The sequence below is a fragment of the Diadema antillarum genome, unplaced genomic scaffold, assembly GCF_040938485.1.
Source record: "Diadema antillarum isolate AM-2024a unplaced genomic scaffold, OU_Dant_1.0 seq00001176_RagTag, whole genome shotgun sequence".
NCBI lineage: Eukaryota > Metazoa > Echinodermata > Echinoidea > Diadematoida > Diadematidae > Diadema > Diadema antillarum.
In genome coordinates this window covers 91,076-116,188 of record NW_027271979.1, presented here as the reverse complement: position 1 = coordinate 116,188, position 25,113 = coordinate 91,076, and the positions used below count along the sequence as shown (strand labels likewise).

Here is a 25,113-nt window from a genome sequence, read left to right as displayed (position 1 = left end):
CACATACAATAATTGCCCTCAACAAATCGTAATAAATTATGCGGCATGATATTGTGGCAGAGCCAGAGGGGCCTAGTAATTCCAAAAAGTCCCAGAGTTCTAAAAGCGTCGCATCGAATCACTCTCTGTTTTTCTCTTTTCGTATTCATGGTAGATAAACAAAGTGAAAAAGAGAGAGTGTGTGCGTGTATGTGAGATGGGAAGAGAAGAAAGAGAGGTAGAAAGGAAAACATAGCAGTGTCGTCGACAAAAGAATATTGATCGCTCTATTACCATCACAATAGTTTTGCAGGGGCGTTCCTTGCCTTCTGTTCCGCGGGATCAGCGGGATCAATAGTGGGTAATGATGTAATGGTGCCAGGCGAAACCAGCCAATGAGAACTGCTCTCTCGCTGGGTACGGAACATCCCCGATTTATTTATAGCACATTAGCTCATCGAATCTCGGGCTTTGCGCTGTGTATATTTATGCGGAACCGTTTGACAGTTGTCAGAGACAGGGACAGCAACCTGTTTGCAGGAACCACCAAGAGTAACTTCTCAGCCTTTAAAAGAAAGAACAAAAAACTTCCTAAGACAACATGGAATCTGCTAGGAGTATTTTGCGACGCGCTAGCAGGCGTTTAAGCCGACGGTCAAGGCGCGGGGAGCGGAGAACTTCAGAAATGTCAGTCGAATCCACGGATTCCGTGGTGCTACCTCCAACGGCAACGGCCGAGGAGATCGCCGAAAAGCGCAGCATGACATCGAACGAACGTGGAGAGTCTGTTTCGCAGGCCTTGTCAGGAGATGAGATGCTTGCAGCAGCTGCTAAATTGTCGGATGCTGATACCAACAGCTCGATTAGCACGGAGGACCTGCCATCTCCCCAGCCCTCGGCTCCTGTCAGTGCCATTGAAGGTTTGCTGCAAAAGCAGCGCAGGTATGTGCGTTGTCAGTCTGATTCTGAATACTTGAAGATATATATACAAATACCACGCCCTCACCCCTATGTATTGCTGAATTACCTTCACAGTCCTTTACATTATGCACCAAGTAATGCAATGATTGCCACATGTAGGCCTACCTTGTCAAAATAGAAATTTAGTCCCTTCCAATATTTTAAATGTTTAAATATGTTTTGTTATCACACCTGTTGCACCACTGATTACATCCTGCAGACACGTAACCATGGTAATGTAGACTTTTAAAAAATTTTTGGGAAGTAACCATGCATTGCTGGATGCTGGAGTTATTAAGTCCTGTAGTCTATTATCCCCGTGCACTTCAAGCTTGCTATTATATGTCACCCACGTGTGCATGGATATGTTTACATTTTCAGAACAATGATGTGTAGACATCATAAACAGAGTAAATCTGGACGGACTGAAATATTCCAGTGTGATGAAATGAGAGTAATGATCGTGATTATATAAGTGCTCTCCAAAGATTTACTTGACTTGGATGTATCATTGTTCTTAATCCAAACAGGGAGTTAATGTGTGAGCTGCTGACTATACAGAACAGCCATCGCCCGGTGAGCAAGGGGGACCAGCGTCGCCGTCTCGAGCGCTTTCTACGCCAGCACATCCATGGGGACGTATCTGACAGCATCAGTGAGGACTCCAACGATGGCAGCGAGTCGTCATCAAGGCAGCGCCGGAATGGTGTGGTTACCATGGAACTGGAGGGGTTGTCTCGGCAACAGTCCGTGACACAGCGGCTCCAAAGCAACGGCTTCCGCCAGCGGCTGGAGAATATCATCCGCTCCACAATTGGCAGACAGGAGAGGGAGGTCGAGGCAGCCCTGAGACTGCGCACTGCTGGTCTCCCGGGCAACAGGAGGGTTCCACTGGCTGCTGAAGGCGGAGCGGTGGCTGACACTGCAAGCCAGGCCAGCGGAACATCTTCTTTCTCTGACTCCAGTTCTCTGCATATCAGTGTGCTACATGAGGGTGTTCCAGTAAGTTTCCCTGCTACAAATAAAGATTTGTCCACCAACTTTGCTGAAAAAAAAAAATGATATATGCTTCTAGGACTGATCCAAACCAATGCAACGATTGTCCTAATGAAATCGTCCTCAATTACTAAATATCCCAGGAAAAAATACCATCCTCGTCAAATTCAACGAGACTTCCCAGGATAGCTAGGCAGTTATGTATGCTAAGATAACTTTTGATGAATCAGATTTTCTTTTGTTATCGTTATAAATTGTGTTGGGGGGGGGGGGGAAGGGGTGATTGATCAGGTGGTAAAATGAGAGGGTTAGAAAATGGAAACAATTTTAAGGGTTGTTTTAATTTGAGTATGGCTTGAAATATCTTTTTTAATCATCTTTTCTGATCTTTGCTGGCATTTTGCAAATTGATATTTGTTTTTATCATTCTTACTGTCAGCACAACCATGGACGTACAACAACAACGGTCCATGGCACAACATACACGATATGAAACAATATGGCTCTACTGTTAAATGCTATTGAAGCCTTGAAACAAGACTAATTCAGTGCACAGTGGCTGATGACTAATCAGACTTTGGGTATTGCACAACACAGCGCTGTGAGCACAATACAGGCATAGAAGGACACAAGGAATACACTGCCTCTGTTTGCTCATGAAGTTCACTATGTAATCTTCTAAATGTCATTGATATTAGTAGGCTTGAGCAAAGATTCCTCTATGTTTATCAGTCTGAAGGGAAGGATAAACTCATCTTTAGTGTGCAGTGCATGTACTTTTCGTTGGTTGTGCTTTGAACAAAAGGAAGTAGGTGTTGGTTAGTGACTAAACACTACTAGGCTGATTATGAGAGTTCAGGAAAGGTGCTATCTGCCTGATGTCGCAGTGGGGCCCCAAAAGAGGTTGATGCTTTATTTGCTATCACAAGTGTGTTCTGTCCTGTCCTTGTTACAGTAATGTCTGCACTGATCCATAGCATGAGATATGGTGTTCACAGTTTATTACCCAAAGGCACGACACAGGTCTATACTGCCATGTAAGATATATACAAATAAGATGAGCTGGAGTAAAGTTTATTTTCAAAGGCATATTCTACATTTGCATTACATTACTGAATGACATTGAATGTGTAGGACCTAATGGAAATGTTATGTAGGGGGTCTTTGCCTTATGATGTTTTTTATTATAACAGTGGGAAGAGAAGATTCCTGCATGACATTATCTTAAGTGTTGCAGAAAGCTCTTTCATAACAACATGTAAGCAAACAGATGTACATTCATGCTTTTTTTCCTGAAAACTTGAAGCAAATGTTGTAAAGGAGACTTGTCAGTGTATTTTGCATGTATAAACAAGTGAATATATGAATTATAGGTATAATGATATCAAGGAACATATATAACATATTTCACATCGCCATTTGTTTAAATGTTTGGTGCCATGTCAAGTTCTATTTACCCACACCACTGACATCACCAAGTACATGGTAACAGATGATGGCTTCATAAGGTAGTTGTCTCATTATGAATTTTTTCTTCTCACACAGGCTGCTCCACCACCCCCTCCTTTCCCTGGCCAGGGGATGGCTGCCCCCCGTGCCCCACACATTCCCCCTCCCCCACCCCCACAGCCGCCACAGCTGGCCCAGGGCCCCGCGCACTGGCACACGGCCCAGCAGCAACGACAGCAGCGGGTCCAGCACCACAACCAGTTGCAGCACCACAACCAGTCGCAGCACCACAACCAGTCGCAGCAGCAAAATAGTGGCCGGTGGCCATTACCTTCTGAGCCTTGGCTGCTCCGTGGCAGGTATGGAAGAATTTTTGAAAAATCGCTGAAATACTCTCTAAAAAATTTCGAGTGAATAATTCACTCCTCGGAAGGAGTGAATAAAATTTCACTCAATTAAGAGTGACTTTCACTCGTTGTCGAGTGAATTTCACTCTTGTAACGAGTGAAATTTGTGTGAAACCCATTCGCCGAGTGAATTCCGAGTGAAAATTAAGCCGAGTGAATTCCGAGTGAATACATAATTAAACGCATTTGGCTAGGCCAATAGAAATTGAGAATTCCCCTGTCATGTGTTTACTCTAAGCCAATCACCAGCCGCAATTTCCCCTGGCTTGGGCGCGAGCAGGTTTACCTGAACAGCGACGCGTCGCCTAGCTAGCTGTGCGTGGACTGTGTGCAATTGCGTACTGTGTGCTAGCTGTGCGTGTATTATGCATAGGATCACAAATTTACGTGCGTGTAAGTGCAATCGTGAGAATCTGAGCCTGGATGTCGTGATGGACGTGAGCAAATGTCTGTCTTCAAATTGAGTGGGGCGGAGATATTATTCACATTTTTGAAGGTAAGCAAACCATAGATCGATCTAATTATAACTTGTTGAGTTTTTTTCAGCAGACTCCAACCCCAAGCACCTTCTGATCTGGAGATTCTCCCGCCCGAAACCCCTAGCAAACGGGAGACTCCAAGTTGATGTGTGCGAAGCGCGAAGTTCCTAGGATTCTAGATGTTCTCTGGTGCTATCTAAGGCTTATTTTTTCAACATACGATAGAAATAAGTAAGAAATCCTTTCCACCGGGAGACACAGAGCCAGGGCGGGAGAAATCAAATCTCAAACGGGAGAACGGGAGATTGTGCAAAAATAGGCTTTCGGCGGGAGATCTCCCGTCGAAAACGGGAGAGTTGGAGTCTCTGCATTACGGGCTAGTCTAACGTTATACCTCTCCGTAAACGACCATAAGTAAGTTACCTTTAGGGTTCTATACGAATAACCCCGGGCCGCCCGTGGCACAGTTAGCTATATGGGGCTGGTCATATCATAGAACACCTTACGAACAGCTAGAACCCGAGGCCGAAACTCAACTGGCACACACTAGGTGTTGGGATCTAATAATACGTTGAGTCTTTAGACTTTAGTTTAATTGTACACGTTGGGATCTAGGGCTTGAACTATTCAAAACAAAACAAAAATGAGTGATGAATGAAACGTTGGTCGTTAGCCATTGAATTGACATTTGTAAGCATAACATCATCACATAACTATACACAGCCCAGTCGCTGTACGTAGGTACGTCTTAATGTACAGCGACTGGGCTGTGTATAGTTAATCATCACACAGAGATTACTGTGGTCGAGTGTAGAGATCGAACTTTAACTGTTACTAAGCTGTGCTAATTAAAGCAATAGATTAGAAGCGCCTAGCGCCAGACACATACTCTACATTGCTATTGTTGAGTTGACAGCCGAATCACTGACACTGGTCTGTGTTGCCAGATGAGATGGTGATCTCGATCAGTACGGTAATAAAGAATGGTGAAATTTGGTGATTTATGATTATTGTTCATTAAACACTGTATGTAGTAAAAAGGACTTTTATTTGCCGCTATATTCGAGCATCCAAACAGCTGGGAGAATACCACGTACACTAGCTCCCACGTCATGTGTCGTGATCATCTACTACTGTACTAGGTAAGAAATATGATGCGTGTACTGTTCGTGTTAAGTGTTGGTTCACTGTGACATCACACTTCTAGCTGAAGATCAGTGTGCTCACACATCATGGAGATCGATCCCCCTTGTAGCAGACGATGACTGGTACTATTTTCAACATTTTTTTTTTTAATGAAAGGTACAGGTGACCTTAGGTACCGGTATTGAAATTTGGCAGAGATCATCTTTGGGTCTTTAATTCTAACATTAAATATGCTGATGTAGCTAAAAAAGTAATTAGGCCTACTAGCTTTTGTATTGGTGCTCACTTAGTATTTGTGAGGACAAAACAACTGCATAATTATTGACTTGTGGAAATGAGTTCTAAATACATTTCTGAACCTTGTGTTTTCGTACTTTCCTCCAGGAAAGACGTAGACATGACAGCCCTTTGGGAGTGATGGTGATTTAAAGGAACTCGGTGTAGGGGTCATCATTTGGAGAACAAAGACAGATATTGATAGCTGTACAGTCTCTGTCACACGAAGAGGGTGCAGATCACCAGATTGCAAAGTACCAGATGTGGTCTACGACTAGCCATTGAATTCAGGGTTGAGGAATGCTGGAAACACCGGGCCAACATCAGCGAAGGAGCCTCTGAGATATGGACTTCCATTGCATTAACCCTGCTGTAAGCTATTCTGTTGTTTTCCACTATGATTAATGAAGGGAGACTAGTTTGAAATTGATTTATATTTATTTTACATTCTGGAGTCTTAGTAATTACATAAGAGGCTACATTAAGAGACTGAATGCTTGGTTGGTTTTATTTTGTTTGAAGAAATGATTTTCAAGATACTTCATGGAGCAGTTTTGGAGCTGTCCTTCCCTCTGAAAATGAATGTCTTGACAGGTTAGTACTTGTATTTAAGAAAAATGTGTACCGTGTACTTGCCGTATCGACAGAAGTGAAAACCATGTTATGGTCAGTCTTGAGTTGTGTAAGTAGAGCTGTTGCTTATATCAAATATGTATGTTAAATGATTTTGCTCTTCAAGTTTATAATGTAAACTGGAGGAACCTACTATCCTCATGCCATTTGTATTATTCATAAAACCATTAAATTTTACTTATTTGCCCAGGAATTCAACACACACATCACTTCAAGGGGGAAGAGATACTTCAAAAGCTGAGGGAAGGAGTTCTGACTGTTCCGAGGAGACATCTGCACACCCAGATCATTGCAGCATATTTGTTGTTGAAAATGGAAGCAGAAAACTGTACAGCGTAAGTTCAATTATTTAAAATATTATTATTATTCATATATTATATTATCATAATTATTGAAAATTGGTGTGGAATACCAGTTTCCCATTGTCATGTCTTGTACTACATTTCCATCCAATATATAACCATGTAATTTGCCTGTTCATTTTTTTTTTTTTTTGGTCTTCTCAAGTACCGGTATAGAGAAAAGCAGACTAAAATTTGCCCCCCCCCCCCCCCCCCCCCCCCAAAAAAAAAAAAAAAAAGAAAGAAAGAAAGAAAGAAAGTAGAAGGGACTGGTAAGTATAACATTGTTAATGAAGTGATGGTTACAGATTTAAAAATAAAGCCTGGTGTACTTGTATGAGACATGTAAACAGAGTGTACGTACAAGACTCCACGCTGACTTATTTTCTTGGTAGCCCCATCAGGCCACATGTATATTGATTTGATAATAGTCCTAATACTTATGATTTAATCAACACAATGATTAATAAAAAAGTGGGAGTTGATGTGCCATGAAGTTCAATGGATAATCACATCTTGTATAAATTTTTCTACTAACTGTGCACATTCACACTTAACCTATCTGCATGAAATTTTCATATGTATTAACTGATATCTGGCTCAAGTAGCAATAAATGTACTTGAAACAGTGGTACTGAATAGCAATAGAAATTAATGCCAAGAAAAAAAAAACATAAAAATAGTTCAGCCCCTTAAAAGATTAAAATGAGGGCCAAATTTTTGATGTTATATATTTGCGTCCTAGAATATGATTAACATTCTTCTTGCTTTCTTTTTAAATTCAGATACCAAGTAGTGAGCAAAGGATGTTGTAGCCAAGGCTGTTGCGATGCAGTACCCCACTTTGTGAGACACCACACAAGGTGCAAAAGGACATGTAAGTTTATACTCGTAAGTTTATGTGATCTACAACTTTTTTTAGCCCTCTTTAGCAGAAAGCTTAAGTGACATACCTTGTAACATGGTATCTTATTCATCTAGCTTGCAAAAACTTCAACATTTTCAACTTTTCTCAAGAGCTAGTGGACAGAATTAAGCAACCAAACGAGGAGTTGATCATCCTTGTTTAGTTAGGGGGCAAGGACCCAAAGTTTTTCAGGTTATGGGCATGACCCCCCCCCCCCCCCCCGCGGCCCCTTTACAGGAAAATTGCATCTATTTCTTAATTAATTCATTGTGCAAATATACAGGCAATGTGGGGACTTTTTATAATCTTTGATGTACCTTCTCATAGATGTGTAATAAAGTTGTGTGCAGATTGGCCTGATTCCATGACTTAGGTTCGATAAACGTTAACTTCAACGTAACGTAATGTAACTTAAGTTCCAACATGCCAGTTGCGCCGTTCATTTATAATAAACCTATTCTCGTTTTCTTCCATAAGAATGCCACTACATGTATTTCTACTGCTATCAGATCTTCATCAGTTATAGTCAACTCTGTGCCAAAGTCAAATTTGTTGAGACTCAAGAAAAAGCTTTGACTTACAATGCATTCTTATATTTCAGGAGTATACCTGTATGGCAAGGATCATGGATTCATTGAGTATCGTTTGAAGACCTTGAGGAGCTATGACACCACTCATCACCTCAGGCAGAGAGAGAGAGTAGTTGCAGCTCCCACCAAGCCCCTGACCGAGCACCATTCCATCGTTAGATTAGAAGCCCAATGAGAAGAGACAGCTACCATCGGTGTATAGGTCTAAATACCCTTGCTTTTCCTCTTTTGAGATACAGTATATGCTCCTCTGACGTTGGAACTTACATTCTTGTTGAAGAGTCAGCCTCATCAGGCTCAGCGGTAGTTTAGCATGAAGCTGTTACCAGGATGTACTGCAGCACTTCAACATTAAAAGTAGAACAGGGCTCGCCGATGAAAAGAGTTTGTTGCATAGAATGTGTGATTGTTAATGCTTTAAATTGTTGATTGTTGTATATACTGTACTAGTAACTGAAAATAGTTTTGACTTATATAGTCAAGAAAAAATCTCCTCTTCATGGCCACATGTTAATCAATACATTCATCTGTATGGTGTTCCAAGCATATGAAAGAATGTTTGGCCACACACAGCTTGGCATTCCGCATGATACGAATCTGGCTGCGCTCATGATTAAGCACCCCCTTCTCTCCAGGCAATTCTGACTTGCTTTAATAAAACCTTTTTATGGTCTAATATTCAAGAGAGAAAACTGTTGACAGACACTCGTATGTATTTTTTTTCTTTCCCTCATATTTTTTTTTTTTTTTTTTGGGGGGGGGGGGGAATGCTACAAATAGCAGCTAAATAGTAGAATCTTCCAATGGTCATCCATGCTCTTGGGATGAAGATCATGTCTCCATGTTGTGATTAAGTTACATGTACCACATACATTTGCCACCCCTTTGATTAACAGTGATGCAGTACAATATGCATGTGCTCAAATTTATTGCATCCATCTTCTTTGGAGTAGAGGGAAAAATCTTTAAAAAAAATAAAACAAAATTGATGGGAATCATTGATCCCTAGGGTTACGGGACCCAGAGTTATTTTGTACATTTTCACCTTTATGTAATTGATGTACTGTACTTTGAAAAACTTGTGGGTAGAAGCTCAATTGGTTCAACTTCTTTTTCCACGAAACATCTGCAGCCCATCATTGATAAACCCACGGCATTAGAGTAGATGGACCAAATAGATTAGTTCACTAATGTGCCAAGTCAAACTTATGGATAATTCTTCCCTTGACCTCATAACAAATTATTAAGATAACCTGCAACTGACAATCATATTTTGTTATAGAGTGTTAGCAGTGATGTCACAATTGCCCACCATAAGGCTGCGTTCACATAGAAGTATACTATTTGGGTATTCGGGGCTCGTTTTCGAGGGCACGCGAATAGCTTGAATCGAACGATAGGATTTCCTAACACCGGTTCACATAAGAGGGCACTATTTGAATGTACCGAATAGCATAGAATAGTGTAGCAAAGTGGGAATCGAACTTGTTCGATTTTCCTGCAGCGTATACCGTCTCACGTTTATGAAATAATGACAATTTTGGTCTGGATTTGCCCTTTAGCAAAAATAAGCATGTAGACTGACATTCTGATGCAGTTTAGAAATTGTTAATAAAATTTGCTGGGATGTAGGAGGAAGAAATCCTCACTGCATGGGATGGCAAGTTGACGGTGAGGGTGATGGTGTACTGGGTGCCCGAATAGCGAATAGCGAATACCGTATACTTCTATGTGAACGCAGCCTAATGAAGTCAATTGCCTAAACTGACTAGAAATCAAAACTGCATACAAAAGCTGCAGCAATGTTTACTTCAGGGAAACCTAAGGCTAAAGAACACCTTTGTTAGAGAGGCATGCATGAATGAATATTGATCGCCTTTGCTATGAAAGCCACCATTATGGTGGCCAACATGACGTCGCATGAAATCAGTACTCTATAAGAAATTCAGTTTGCATGCATTAGTTGTTCCTACATCTGGCAAAACTCGGAAGGATTACAAGTGTTCAATATTGTACAATGATGCCTTATTTAGGTGAAGAAGATCAATGATATGATACATGTTGTGTCAACTGTATTGATTGCAATTCTTTTTCCATAAATAGTAAGCCCGGTTGAGGGGGGGGGGGGGGGGGGGGGGGCTACGAGCCCTCCTCCCCTTTGACATTCCATGCCAAATTTCATGAAGGCATGATTATTTTGGGGGGTTATTGATTGAAATCAATAACATAAATATTTTCATGCTGGACGTGTCGCTGACAAATTTCATTGAAAAGGCAATGAAAAACAAAAAGTAAGAATCAAAGAAATACATGAGTAAATAGAAAAAATAGATACTTCAGTATTTTTTGATGGCACAGTTTTTTTCTCTTTCATTTGCTATGGACGCTAGAAAGAATATTTACACAAAAAACAAAAAAATGTGCCTTTTTGGAACTTTAGTTATGGCAAATGGTCTGATTTCATTCTCAAATTAGCATAATTTAGCCAAGTGACTTTTTTTGTTGTTGAAAATCAACATTACCGTTTTATAGATTATGTCACAGGTAATTTGTGTGTGGATTTTGTAATGATCGCACGGTTGATGGCCGAGGTCTGGGGGGTTTCAGGGAGGCCCCCCTCTGGCTCTATCATCTACATAAATACCCCACCTAAAGCCTACTTAAAGTCAAGACCATGCTTCTCTGATCGAGTATGTTTAGGTATTTGTGCAATGTACTTGTAGAGCATCACTGTGTTATATGACAGAGGACCCAAACTTGATTGACCATGCAGTATTGAAAATTTCTGTATTTTTGTCAATTTTTCAAAGTAACCACAATTCCTGGTACATGTGTAATTGTTTTTGTATTATAATATAGATAATGGTGACTATACTTTGCAAGTGTTTTGTAGCTTATCATTGAACATGCAATAATTATATTCACTTGTAGTCGAAAATTAAACATGTTCAGGAAGGGTACTTGTAAAATTTTTCACTTTTGCACAAACTTTATGAATTTGGCATATTTTCGGGGAAATGTGTGATGCTAATATTTGAAGAGTTTGTTTGCAAAAACCGATATGTCCATTTTTGAAGATTTTGAAGTACGGTCTCTGTCATAAAGTACAAAATAATACCTTTTGAATTATATATTGGTCACTACATATAAAGGTACATTTTTGAAGTTATGATCAAAAGAAGCAAACATTTTCTTATTATTCTCTGTATTTTTCTTGACCTTTAATCGCAAATATCTCCATTTGGCACATATGGACTTATCAGTTTTTGCAAACCAACTCTTCATTTGTAGAGCTTTGGGAATGACAGCTAAAATAGCATATTTACAAGGACCTTGTGATGATTATGGTGACAGTTGTTCTTAAATGATAAAAATATGTATAATTATTATTGGCCACATAATTCATGGAAAACCAGATACTCAGCACATGAAGACTGTTTGTAACGGTGTACTGCTCTGTAGTTGAAGTTTAGATATATAAAGAGGTGTATTCCTTTTTTTTTAAAATTTCAGGTGATCCAGTGGACATCACACATTTATTTAATATAGAGAATCAGCTCATAAAAAAAAAACATATCATGCGTAGCATTTAGTACATTATCTTCTTATATCCCCCTCAATGCTACTTAAAGAAAGAATAAATTAATAAGAAAGAATGAAACAACAGCCAATTGGATTACTAGCTTATATTTATTCAGTTTCATGTATTGATCCAGCTCGGGTAGGAATGACTTTCAAAACTGGAACACAAAGTTGGCAATGCACTGGGCTACCAGTGGTGGATCGTTGGCTTCAAAATACATGCATTAATATTAACAAATATCTATATTATGAACGTTGCTTGCTGTTTTTGTTTGTATTAGTTTGATTGGTATTCATTATTCCAGAAATGGCTCCAGACCACCTACATTATTCCCAAATTCATCACCATTGTCACTTTTTCTTCCAGGGTTGAATAACTAGTGCACTGAGTGCTGTGATAGAGATATGTGCTCATGTAGAGTGTAATTCTGTTTGGGATTGAAAGAAGATTGAAAAAGGATTGAAAAAAGACTGAAAAAGGAGTGAAAAACCTCCGGAGTTAAAGAAGAGTGAAATGAATAGGAGTGAATTGAGAGTGAGAAAGGAGTGAAAAACGACTGACAAAAGAGTGAAATACGTCAGGAGTGAATTAAGAGTGAGAAAGGAGTGAACATCCCACCAAAAACATTTCCGTCTTTTTTCACTCTCTTTTGGAGTGAAATTTCTGTTCACTCGAAATTCACTCCACTTCTAGTGATCCTTGACGTCACTACCAAGGGGAGTGAAAATCGAGTGAAAATTCACTCTTTCTTTTTTAGAGAGTATGCCTGTTGAAGTTGTTTGGTTTTAATTTTGATCAGTACTGATACTGATATTCAAGAGACATCAACCATTGCTTGGTCTAGTTTATTGTCAAAGACTGCTCAGAGTATTTTGTGTTGGATAATTTCTTCAATCGCAGAAGTCACAGTTCTTTCAATGTTGGCGCAATTTTTGACATGTCTCTTTATTTCAATATAGTTGATGCACAGGATAACTGTGCATGGATTATGATGTAAGAGCAGGGATATGCTTGTATCTTTTGTCAGCTGATGCACCACTTAAGGGCATAATTTACCATTTGCAGATGAAACAAAAACCCAGCATTAGTGCGTTAAAATAGTTCTAAAATGTGAGTAAGGGATAGAAACGACCACTGTAAAGATTTGAATCGGTAAAATCAATGTTAAGTATTGTTAAATATACCAAATGTGAACAATAGTTAGAATAAAAATGCTTCCAGACTAAACTGTCTACAGTTACGTTTAATGAGAAAAATATAGATATCTCCTAATATTTTAGGCTTTATCGCGAAAATTTTAGATGATAGGATGTTTTGTGGTACAACAGACCTACACATATGTATTAAATGTCATATCTTGACAATTTGTAAATCACTCTTCCCAAAGGTATAAAACAGGACCTTTAATGATGTTGGATCCTTTTCAAGTCAGGCAGTTGATAGAAAATTGCTTTCGTAACCCATGTGGCTGAGGTTTTTACTTTCATGTGAACTATACCACTTGCTTAACTACTACAGGATGATATATCAGAGTGTATTTGAAATAGTAAGGATGGTTTGCTTGCATTAGTCTCATGAACAATTTTTAGCTGTGCCAGACATACATGCAAGCCTTCAAGTCTTTCTCGATCAAAGGGTCTATTTGACACTGTCAATACACATAAATGATGATCCCAGAGTGTGTCCTGAATACAAAGGGTTAAACAGCACATCAATTCTTTGGTCATAACTCTCAAGAGACAATTCTTCATCCCCTTACCACACAGCAGAGGCAACAATGCGCCGACAACCGAGGCGACGCCTCCCAATGACGTGCAGCAGGTGCACCGAGAGGCGATCGTCTCGGAGATCAGCGACCTCGTGCACCGACAGATCGTCCAGGAAACCCTCGAGAGCGACTTCAGGGGACGGCTTGAGTTCCTCATGATGGTAAGGAGAATGAAGTCATTGCAACTCTATTATCATGGCAGTATTGAATATTCAACCTCTCTGTTTTGTGTTGTTTGTTTTGGGAGTCAGGGACAAGGTAGGAAGGAACAAACTTCATCACATCCTATTCTAAGTAGTGTATGGTGGGTAAACTGCATTTTCAAGATTTCAAGAAGTTCTTGATAAGTAGATCGACTAAAAGCTAATTATTTTTCACATGTTGGAAATGTCACAACATTTCATTTACATTCAGTAGATAAGCTTGAAAAAGTGCCTGCAACAAATTTTGGCCAAAAAACAATAGAAAACAAAAAGGTCAAAAAAACAATGAAATACATAAGAAATTAACAAAACAATAAAAAACAAAAGAAATTGATTTTGATTGTGCTATTTTTTAACAAGAAAATTGTTCAATGTGTCTTGAGGAACTCTTACACAAAAATTTAGCAATCATTCAGTCTTTTTAATGGAGTTATAGGTGAAAATATGATTTCATGCATAAATTTGCATAATTAATTTACTAAAATAGTAAATCAAAATTTTTCTTTTGGATGACCATGTAATCTTGTAGTTGACATCCGGCTCTATGTTCAGGCAAAATTTTGCGGCGATCGCGTGATCGGCGGCCGAGATCTGAAGGGGGGGTCAAATTGACCCCCCCCCCCCCCCCCCAGTAAAAACTTGGTCTCAAATAGCCCAGTTAGAATAGGGTTAAAAGATCTGCTAAAATGATTCCAGAATTTTTTTTCCCACCTTATCTTACAGTAGTCATCATAAACATCTCATTTGCACAGAGATTTCCTTAAGTTGGAAGGGAAGAGATGATGTACGTCTCTGATGGAAACGTTTTGTTGTCCTCATTCCTCTGTTACAGAACCGACTCAGCAACACGGATTCAAATGGTGTCGAGGTGATGAACTTTGTCAACTCCATTCAACAAAGTCGCCCGCATCGTCGCAACGACTTCTCCCACCTGGGCATCCGCATTGCCAGGAGCGACCAACACGCTGAGGGAGGAGCCGTTGGTGGTGCAGCTTTCGTAAGTTACCTTGAAAAAAATGTCTCTTTACTATATAGGGCTGCATTTCATGAAGAATTGTTACAACTATTGCTAGTCACAATAAGGAGACAATGTAGCTCAGTGGTGTCTCGAGGTCACTGGTTCAAACCCCATAGCATTGTACACACGTCTAAAGTCCTTTGCACAGAAAGGGATAATGCACATACCCCTCTCAAGACCACAACGTTACTACGCCCTGTTGAAATCTGATGCGGACTCTCTTCCAGTGGAAATATTATATGAAAAGAAATATATCCTTAGTGGAACAAACATTAACAAAGGCTCTATAGTGACAATGACTGTTTTTGATACAGTGTGGAGCTCATAAGAACCAGAGCAATAAGGTGCAGGTAGGTTATGCATCCATGTAGCAATTATATTCTGTTAGCAACTGGTTGATCTTAATCACAATACTTTCTAGAGTAATGCTACTGTAAAACATGATATATTCGCGACATGAATTTTCCACGAATTGGAGCCGAATGCCTTTTTTGCAGCATGAAATTTTCGCGAACTGCCACTGGCATTCAGTGCATATAGTGTAGACAAGAACTTTCGCATGCATTTTAATTTTGCGAATCTTGGCGCTCGCGAAATTCGCGAAATTAAAATGCACGCAAACATTCCTCCATTCAGATGGATTGTTATGGGAATGATGCTCTCTTCAGCTAGCAATGTGGTCCAGCGCCCTCTATTGGCAGAAACAGTCTCAAGCCTCCATTGCTGAGCACTAGCTTCTTTTTTTTTCTTTTCTTTTTTTATGTACACATTCAACACCTATGCCTTGATTAATTACTTGAACACAGATAACTAGATTATTGACTATTAGTCTCAAGATATTGTCCCATGCAGAAAAAGAAAAGAGGGAAAGTGCCTTGAATGCAGTAGAAAACACAATACCATCATGATGTGGTGAAATTTGCAGCAGAATTTTGTGATATAGAAAAGGTTTCAAGCACCAGTAGATGCTGAAAGCCAGAGTTCAGTGCAAGACTAGTCTGGAATTGATATTGATATCTATTTTTTTCATCTGTTATGCTGTCAACACTGATTGCACTGACATCTGTATCATAGGTGAAAAATTACAGACCTTTATTGATGCAAATATTACAACCACTAAAGCCATCAACAGCTATCTCAGACCCGATTCCAAAACTGGTTTTGATCCCCAACAAAATATGAAGAAGAGCGCCCCCTGTTGACATACATAATGACAACCATCACAGTGCTGGAGAAAAGAGTACTGCATGTAGTATGATAGGCCTGCAATCGCTACATGATATAACTATGTGTGATAGATATTCAAGTTTGATGAAACCTGACCCTTACCAATGGTGTCCTCTGACCAAAAGGGCATCTCAGTCAATCGGAACAGACACGTCAGAGGTCAGTTCCAAGATTGTGAGGAAGAATTCACATTCCTCTCTCCCAACACATCCTTGCCTCTTCACTTCTCAATGATCAAGGGCTGCCCCTGCTAGGCTGGGGGGGGGGGGGGGGGGGGGGGGAAGAAGGGGGAACCAGAAAAACAACATACCAGTAGGTTTCTGAATAGGGTCAGGTCATCTGTTATGGTCACTTCCCATTCCGGTCTCCACACCTTACTATGCCCCTATCTCTCTGGCAATATTTTCCGTAGTCATTTTTCTCCATTTTTCTCTTTCTCTATCTCTTTCTAGATGTCTCTTCATATTTCTATGGTATTATTTTACTCTATTCCTCTCTTTCCTTTTGTTTGTTTGTTGTTGTTCTTTGAACTCTTTGCTGCATTAAACATTAATTCTTTTCTCTGACACTTTTTGGACAAAAATTCTGAGAGGATAAACTGCCTTTGGTCAGCTTCAATTCTTTTTCTTTCTCTTTATTTTCTTTTGAATGTAGTAAGGGTCACATGACAAATCCACTTCACCCGTTGAGAACGGGCTAATTTTGCTACAACATGCATTTCCCATAGACGCTTGCTCGAGTTTACTCGGGATTCATCTTCAACGGGTTAAAGGGATGGTACAGTATTGGTGGAGATGAGACTTGGGCTTTTAACTTTTTGCGAGATACCAAGAAAACACTTATGAAATAGTACAGAGCATACCATTTTAAGAGGAATTCAAAGTTTATTTGATGAAAATCGGGTTTGGAATGACTGAAACATCCAAAAACAAAGTAAAACAAAGCGATTTTAATAAAGTGTGGGTCCCACACTTATAAGAATCACTCTGTTTTGGATATCTCAGCCATTTCAAAAAAAAAAATTATCAAATAAACGTTGAATTCCTCTTGGAATTACATTCTCTTTCATATTTTATAAGAGGTTTCTCATTATCTCACCAAAAAATGTTAGAAACCTGAAACGTATAAACCTGAAATTAGGTCTCAACCAAAACTGTACGATCCCTTTAATTGAAACTTTCAGTGATCTCAGCTCTGCAATGAGTAATGGGTACAGCTTTGTATAGGCAATAATGCTGATATGGAATATCACACATATACAAAATCTGTGCATTCAAAGCATATGTGACCTTGTGGGGGTTAGGTCTGTAGTATCCTGGTAGAGTGCCCACCACATGCACAACAAAGTAAACATGGGAGTCTTTGTGTAACTAGCGCTTGGTGTTTGCAGGCGGGCACATGTAGACATAGACACAGGATGTAAGGTTTAAAACTATGCCACATGGACAGTTTAGCAACAGGAAAGAAGGACTGTTTTTGTAGGGACCTTTTTTTTCCTTTGACCCACCACATTTAGAGAGTTTTGATTTGGAGACAGTGTATTTGAAATATTGACTGAACAACGGTTGCATCGACAAGCCTGCTGATTCTTTCATGTTTGTCTTGTCTGTTTTTCTTTCTCTCCCTCTCATTCTTTGTTTTGTTTTCCTTTCTTCCATTGTTTTCTTTGACCATTCCCCTTGCTCTATCTGTCTTTGTTTTTCCCAAATGCCATGTCTTCACACACCCCAAATTTATGCATTGTGTGTGTGTGTGTGTGTGTGTGTTTATATATGTAGTATGTATATATATATATATGTTTGTGTGTGTGTGTGTATATGTATATATGTATATATATATATATATATATATATATATATATATATATATATATATATATATATATATATATATATGATATATACATGAAGAGTTTGTTCGCAAAAACCGATATGTCCATTTTTGAAGATTTTGAAGTAGGGTCTCTGTCATAAAGTACAAAATACATGTAATACCTTTTGAATGATATATTGGTCACTACATATAAAGGTACGTTTTTGAAGTTATGGTCAAAAGAAGCAAAAATTTTCTTATTATACTCTTTATTTTTCTTGACCTTTAATCGCAAATATCTCCATTTGGCAAATATGGACTTATCGGTTTTTGTGAACTAACTCTTCATATACAGTCAAACCTGTCTATAGCGGCCACCCAAGGGATACGGAAAAAGTGGCCGTTATAGACAGGTGGCCGCTATAGACAGGTAATCCAACTTTGTGTGCATGCCTGCATGTACATGTATCATCGTTGTATATACACATGTACATTTATGTGTGTACGTATGCACACGTGTGTATCAGGCATAGAACAATGCCGGTGTTTATGAAATTGTTGCACAGTACACTAGATGTAGCATGTGCACAGTCATGAATTAGTGCATTATTGTGACTGAATAAGTGATGAATGCAACGGTGGCGATCACTGAATGTTGCCCAGAAATGACTGGCACAGCTAAAAAGCAGAAAAACACCCTGAATTATCAGCTCGGCTACGGCTCCATCGGGTTTTTGGCCGCTATAGACAGGTTAAAATCTACCGCGGGAAACAAAATTTGTGGCCGCTGGCCGCGTTAGACAGGTGGCCGCTATACACAGGGTCTTTAACATGGCTTTTCTCTCGGGGGGATTTTTCAGTGGCCGCTATAGACAGGTGGCCGCTATAGAGAGGTGGCCGCTAAGGCAGGTTTGACTGTATATATATATATATATATATATATATATATATATATATATTATGTGTACATGTATATTTGTGCCTATCTCTATTTCTATGTTTCTCTGTGGCTGTGTCACTTATCTGTGTAGCATTCTGCTGTTCAGATCTTCATCTTTTTTCTGCTCCCTCCTTCCTTTCCTTTCTCCTTTTCTCGATCTTTGTTCATCTCTCATACCTTCCCCTTTCTCAATCTCTGATCTACTTTTTTTCCCCACTCTTTGACCTGTCTGTGTTTAGTTTTATTTGCCCATCTTTTTATCTTTACTTCTTTTTCTCTCTGTCTATAGTCCATCTTTATCAATCTTTAACCATTCTACATTTTTACACTTCTTAGTCAATTATATCCTCTATCTGTTCTCTCTCTCTATCTATTTACCCCCCCCCCCCCTGTCTGTCTGTCTGTCCCTGTCTGTCTGTTTGTCTCCATGTCATTATATCTCACTGATCTTCAACTGAACTGTGTACTGTGGCACAACTTTTTTAGCCAGGTCAAGGCTTCGGCCTTAACCACAGCCTGTTGCACTTTCTTGACCAAGGAGACCTTATGCTCGGCCCAGAACACCAGAAGTCATTTCATTTCACTTTTTTGGGGGTAAATTCTCCATCTTCACCCTCCCATTCCCCCCCCCCCCAACATACATACACACACACACACACACACACACACACACACACACACACACACACACACACACATACACACACACACACCACACACACACATACAGACAAGCGCACCCATGCACAGAGCTAACCATTGCCTGTATAGGTTTTGGCCGTGGATGCACTGTATAAATATTTTCTATCACAGCATTCAAAGATCAGACCCTAACAGTGATCATGTCCTATAGACTAGAGAAGATTTTATTGTTTGGAACACAGGTTCACAGTGTCACTACTATGCCATTATGCTCACCAGAGTTCAAAGTGAGGTAGTGAATGATATACAGGGAATTATTACATTTTTGTGGTTGGGGGTAGTTCAAAAGGATCTGTGGTACAGTATGTCTGGAGCGAGAAAATGATTCTGAGTGATATGAAATAGAGTACTTCTCCAATGTGCATTGCTTAAGATTTAGTTATACAGTATTTGCATCTTAGCCACAATGATACTTCTGTGTTTATAATGGCTTTAAATGTGGAATGGTGGCATATGGTATCTATGTTTGAATATTATCATACTAGATGTATCAGTCCAGTCATCAAAAAAAAAAAATATTTGGCTATATTTCTTCATTTGGGGGTATTTGGTGAAAAAAATGGCAGACAGCCTTCTGATAACACTATGATGGTATGCAGCAACTTAGGCATTCATGAGAAAATGAAACTTAAGAGCATTTTTTATGTTTCTTTCAATTTTGTAGTCATTTAAACCATTAAAGACGAGTCCCGAGCATTCTCGGGCAGGTGTCTGTGGAAAACGTGTGTTATAGCAATATCAGCTCATCATCAGTGGGTTAATATGACTCATGATCCAAGAGAGAAAAAAAAAAACAATGACTCTCTCTTGAATTGAAAAGAGACGGATTAAGCCTTGGACCACTTCCTTTCAATCAAGTGACTCCCAGAAACTTAAAAAGTCACCTGCAACATTAAATTCAACCTATTATATTTACCCTGTCTTTCGATGGAATGGTGTAGATAGTTCTATGGTGACATTTGAAATTGAATATTGAGTATGAAATTATGACACTTGGATCAACAACCTCCTTTTGCGTACACACATCTCACTTTATACCAATTTTGTTTATTTCTTGTGTGCTGTAGAAAAAAAATAGATATGCTAAAAACAAATTACACACTCATTTTGGTAAGTGGGCTAAACATGTATCTGATTATCAAGCTTGGTAAGACCTTTTGAACAAAGAGAATGAAAGAAGGGTGCTGGATTTGTAATAATGGAATATCCCTGAGTCCATTGGCCTCAAATCTGTAATCCATGCAGGGTGAGAGTAAATTGATTTTTCTTCAAGGCATTGTCAAAAGTTACCAAAAAAATACATTGGGAGGTAGAACGCCCTTTTCCCTATCAATCTGTGACCTACTTCACCCCAGGGGGCTGCTTGTCATGTTTTCAAAATTTGCTTGAAAAAAAAAGAAGAAATATTACTGCTCTCTTCCTGGCAGGCATAATCCTAGAATAATTGGGACAACCCAATTTTTGCATTTTCGTCGAAGTAATAATCTAGAACTAGTTTTGCACATTCACCCTAATCAGCCCCTTTCAGATGTGTCATGAAAAGTTTGCCTCACATTTCAGATTTATTTCCATGTTTAACCCACTATACTAAGTTAAACCTTCATGAATATTCATTTCTTGTCGTGTGTGTATGTGTTCACCAATAATACAATCAAAGCTTCTCCGCAGCTTTTCAAATCATTAATATGCAGTCAATTAGCCTATTGTAAATTTACTTTCCTCTTTAAAAGTTTTTTTTTTTTGAGAAGACCTCTTTTTTACAATTTTCAATGCCATGATTATGATAAGACTTCTTTGGACAATTTTTGATGACATGCAAATCATTTCTTTTATAGCACACCTGTACATCTTTGTTATTTTCTTTTCTTTCCTTTTTTAGAATATGTTAAATTGTATCAAATCTCAACAAATTATGTCAAATCAAAGCAAATTTTGCCCTATCATGCAGAGCTTTTGAAAATTAAGTCAAATCAGTTCAAATCATATCTGTCAATGTCAGGTAATACAAATTTACATTAAATCTAATCAGTTCTGTGAAATCATGTCACTTTAAGGAAAACATATTTTTCATGTCGAGTAAAGTTAATTTGCATCCGTTCTAATTACATGGTATCAAAGTATGTGATATTCATCAAACTGTATGATGTGTCAGTTCATGTGATTTTGTGTCAAATCAGCCCCTATTTAATCAAATCTCTTCCATTGTTTTTTTATCCATCCCATCCAGATGAGTGAGATGGAGAATCTGCGGTCACGCATGGACGAGCTCCACGAAATGGTGCGCATGAGCATGGAGATGCAGCTCGACCTCCAGAGGGCGATCCGACAGGAAGTGGCTGCCGCTCTCCACCAGCAAAATGGTGAGTCTTGGATTCAGGTCTCGATCTATGGAATCATATTCGCGAGGTTTCAATAGTAATATGATACAGACAAAAGCAAGGAAGTACTGTAATACTCGAAACATTCATGGCATGAAACTTTTGCACATTGGAGCTAACAGCCTGTTTTGAGGCATGAAACTAAACTTTTACAAAACACCTCAGCATCCAATCCATTGTGTCAAAAAAAAAAACTTTCGCATGCATTTTATTTTCACGATTCTTGGTTCTTCAGGAAATTCGTCAAAGTTTCATGCAGGGGCGGATCCAGGATCCACGGCGCACGCCCCCCCTTTATTTTTTGTTGAAACAAAAGAAATAAAAAGAAAAAAATGGGGGAGGGGTGCGTGCGCACCCCCTTTAATTTTGTAAACGCACCCCCTCTTTACGGAATTTCTGGATCCTCCCCTGTCATGCGTGCGAAAATTGTTGATTTAACAGTAGCTTGTGAAGGGAGCACAGCAACATGTATAATGTGTCTGGATGTTGTAGAGCAGGTGTAAGATCCTACAGAGGAGCGGGTACATTGGTAGTAAGTGACAATAACTATCATGTATGACTCAGCAGATGGCACTCATTAAAAATCAGTGTGATGGTATGCTTGCACTTGAGGCTTATTACATTCTCCCACCAACCAGTAACGGGTCATTGGATTGTATGTTGTAACCTCTGCCAGCAGTGCAGAGTTCGCAGCAACAAGAAATGCATGCAAACACAATAATTATGTGATATGATTCATACTTTTATAGTCCCCGTTTGATGTATAAAAACATTAGTGGGTTCTCAGAATTACAACCTGGTGATTGAGACGGTGACTCCACATCTTCATCATTTGATGCATCAACTCACATTCGGATGGTAGCGTGCACTGGACAGGTTTTATCTGGTTTCTTTTTATCAAGTGGGTCACCAACGTCTCAAATTTCATTAGCAATCCATCGACACGTTTAGACCTGCTGCTTCATGCTGCTCACACCTCTTCCCTATCTGTCCTGCCTCCAGGCACCACACCCACCCCTGCATCCATGGCGACGCATCCTGCTTCCGAGGGCAACTGTATCATCTGTCTGGACAAGGAGGTGGACGCCGTGCTCTACCAGTGCGGCCACATGTGTGTCTGCCTGACCTGCGGCCTGAGGCTGTCCACCATGGGTTCCCACTGCCCCATGTGCAGGGCGCCCATCCGTGATGTCATCCGCGCCTACCGCTGCCAGCGCGAATGAATTTCTCATCGCTTCCTCTCTCCCCTCGCCCGTCGAGACATTTGGTTCCACTGCTCCTTTTGTTAGCATGCAAATCAGTGCATGGGAAGTCTCATCATGGCCACCACCATGTCTAATGCATGCTAATGAGCCCATGAAGGATATGTTCTGAGAGGCAGGTTGACAATCTCATCGAGTATTCTCATTTTTTTAATACTTTTGGTAAACACATCTGATCACTGTAACTTGCACAGAACAACAGCCATAATGCCAGTGAGATGCCATTAATGGAAATACAGAATGTAGCCAAAGAAGAGACAAAAATGCATAAAATAGACATGCAAGGGCATGATAATGTCATCCATGTTTACACTATTTGTGCTATGAACTATGAGAGGCGGTTTGACAGTCTCATCAAGTATTCGCATTTTTTTAAAACTTTTGGTAAACACATTCTAGCATGCACTATAACTTGCAAAGAACAACAGTCATAATGCCAGTGAGATGCCATTAATGGACAAAAATGGACATGCAAGGGCATAATAATTTCATCCATGTTTACACTATTTGTGCTATGAACAGATACTGACCAGATCAGTTTTCCCTTTACCTAAACTTAAGTGCAGACAGAGGGTAATACATGTACATTTAAAAAATGTATCATATTGTAGCATCAAGTGTTTACTTTTCAAAGAAAATTTATATCATATATTTCACTTTACTTGCATGATATATATGTTTTTGACTCGTATCCCTTTTATAGAGCATTGCTCCTAGCAATACGCTTATCTGACAAACATTGAATAAAATATTTGAAAAAATATGATCATGAAAAGATATTTTCATAACTTTTAATTTCCTTTTTTTTGGCCATAGGACTTTAGTTTATTGTTTTTGAACCTTTTATTTCACAAGCTGTTAGCTTAATGTACTTTGATAAAAATGGTATAATGTGATTATATATGTGAGATTTTAATCTCTCCACGTGCCTATTACGATATGTATGATATATCTTCCTATATGCACTGTTAACACATAACCGTGAACCAATAATATGGATGGACGCCTTACACACCCATGACATAGCAATAACAAAATAACACCTTTGAAAGCCTAACATGACATGTAAAATAGATAGTGTCTGTAGAGACAACATGAAATATGAGTGATATCTCTATCTTTTTCACCATCAAATGTCTGAATATGCGCAGTTTTGTACTGATTAGTTTATATCAACTGTATTCTCCTGCCAGGTAATATCTTATGTGTTAATTTACAGTATGAATATCTGTCTCCTAAATTTTCTGTTCACACTGCCTGTTTATTCATTGAAAATGTCAGTTTTATCAAAAGAAATCTCAGAGAAAATGTAGAATTATGGCATTAAAACTTGTGCAATTATATATCAAATATACTTCCCTCTTTTCTATGTTTTTTTCTCTTCTCAGTGCCTTTGTGATGCAAATATATGTAGTAAGATATATCAAATATAATGCCATCATAAAGATAATGTTAGCATTTGCATTTCTGTTAGTGAGAGCAGCAACAGGCGATTGTATTTATGTGTTTTTGTTTGTGTGTGTATTTGTTTCGAGTTTGCTTGGTTTTTGTTTTTGTTTTGTTTGGTTGTTGGTTTGGGGTTTTTTTTGGGGGGGGGGGGGGTTGAGGTCAGGGCAATATTTCATCTTATCGGGTAATCAGGTTCTTTGTGTTGTGTGTTGCAGGTTGTGCAAATACAAACAAACAAACAAACAATGTTTGTTTCTGAAGGGTTGTTTTGTTTTGATGGTTTGCAGCCACAAAGGTTGGGAGCATGATTCACACAGCTGTATTTTGTGGAGAAAGTTTAGCCATTTATCTCACATACACAACATATAGAGTTCTTCATAGAGACACCATGAAAGACAAATAGAAACATGGTATTCATATAAACATTGTAGTTGTATGGGTGTAGATAGGACTACATAGTTTTGGTTGGGGAACACATTCCACCATGTCTTCAAATAATCAGTTTTGTTTTGTTTTGTTTGTTTGTTTGTTTGTTTGTTTGTTTGTTTGTTTGTGTTTTTCAAATCAAATTGATACCACTCCAACTGATATCTTCCTTCTGAATATGT

General features: G+C 39.1%; 1 protein-coding gene and 1 long non-coding RNA gene across 2 annotated transcripts; both read left to right on the top strand.

Annotated features, from left to right (window-relative positions):
• Positions 1-500: 500 nt before the first annotated feature.
• On the top strand, positions 501-23,755 carry LOC139744442 (uncharacterized). The gene is made up of 7 exons (XM_071654879.1): positions 501-921; positions 1,470-1,941; positions 3,481-3,743; positions 13,513-13,675; positions 14,550-14,714; positions 21,644-21,776; positions 22,797-23,755. Exons 1-7 carry the CDS (start codon positions 581-583, stop codon positions 23,015-23,017), a joined length of 1,758 nt encoding a protein of 585 aa, XP_071510980.1. The 5' UTR covers positions 501-580; the 3' UTR covers positions 23,018-23,755.
• On the top strand, positions 5,796-8,600 carry LOC139744452 (uncharacterized). The gene is made up of 4 exons (XR_011711828.1): positions 5,796-6,064; positions 6,516-6,660; positions 7,452-7,543; positions 8,175-8,600. It is a non-coding gene; the product is annotated as an uncharacterized lncRNA (long non-coding RNA).
• Positions 23,756-25,113: the final 1,358 nt, after the last annotated feature.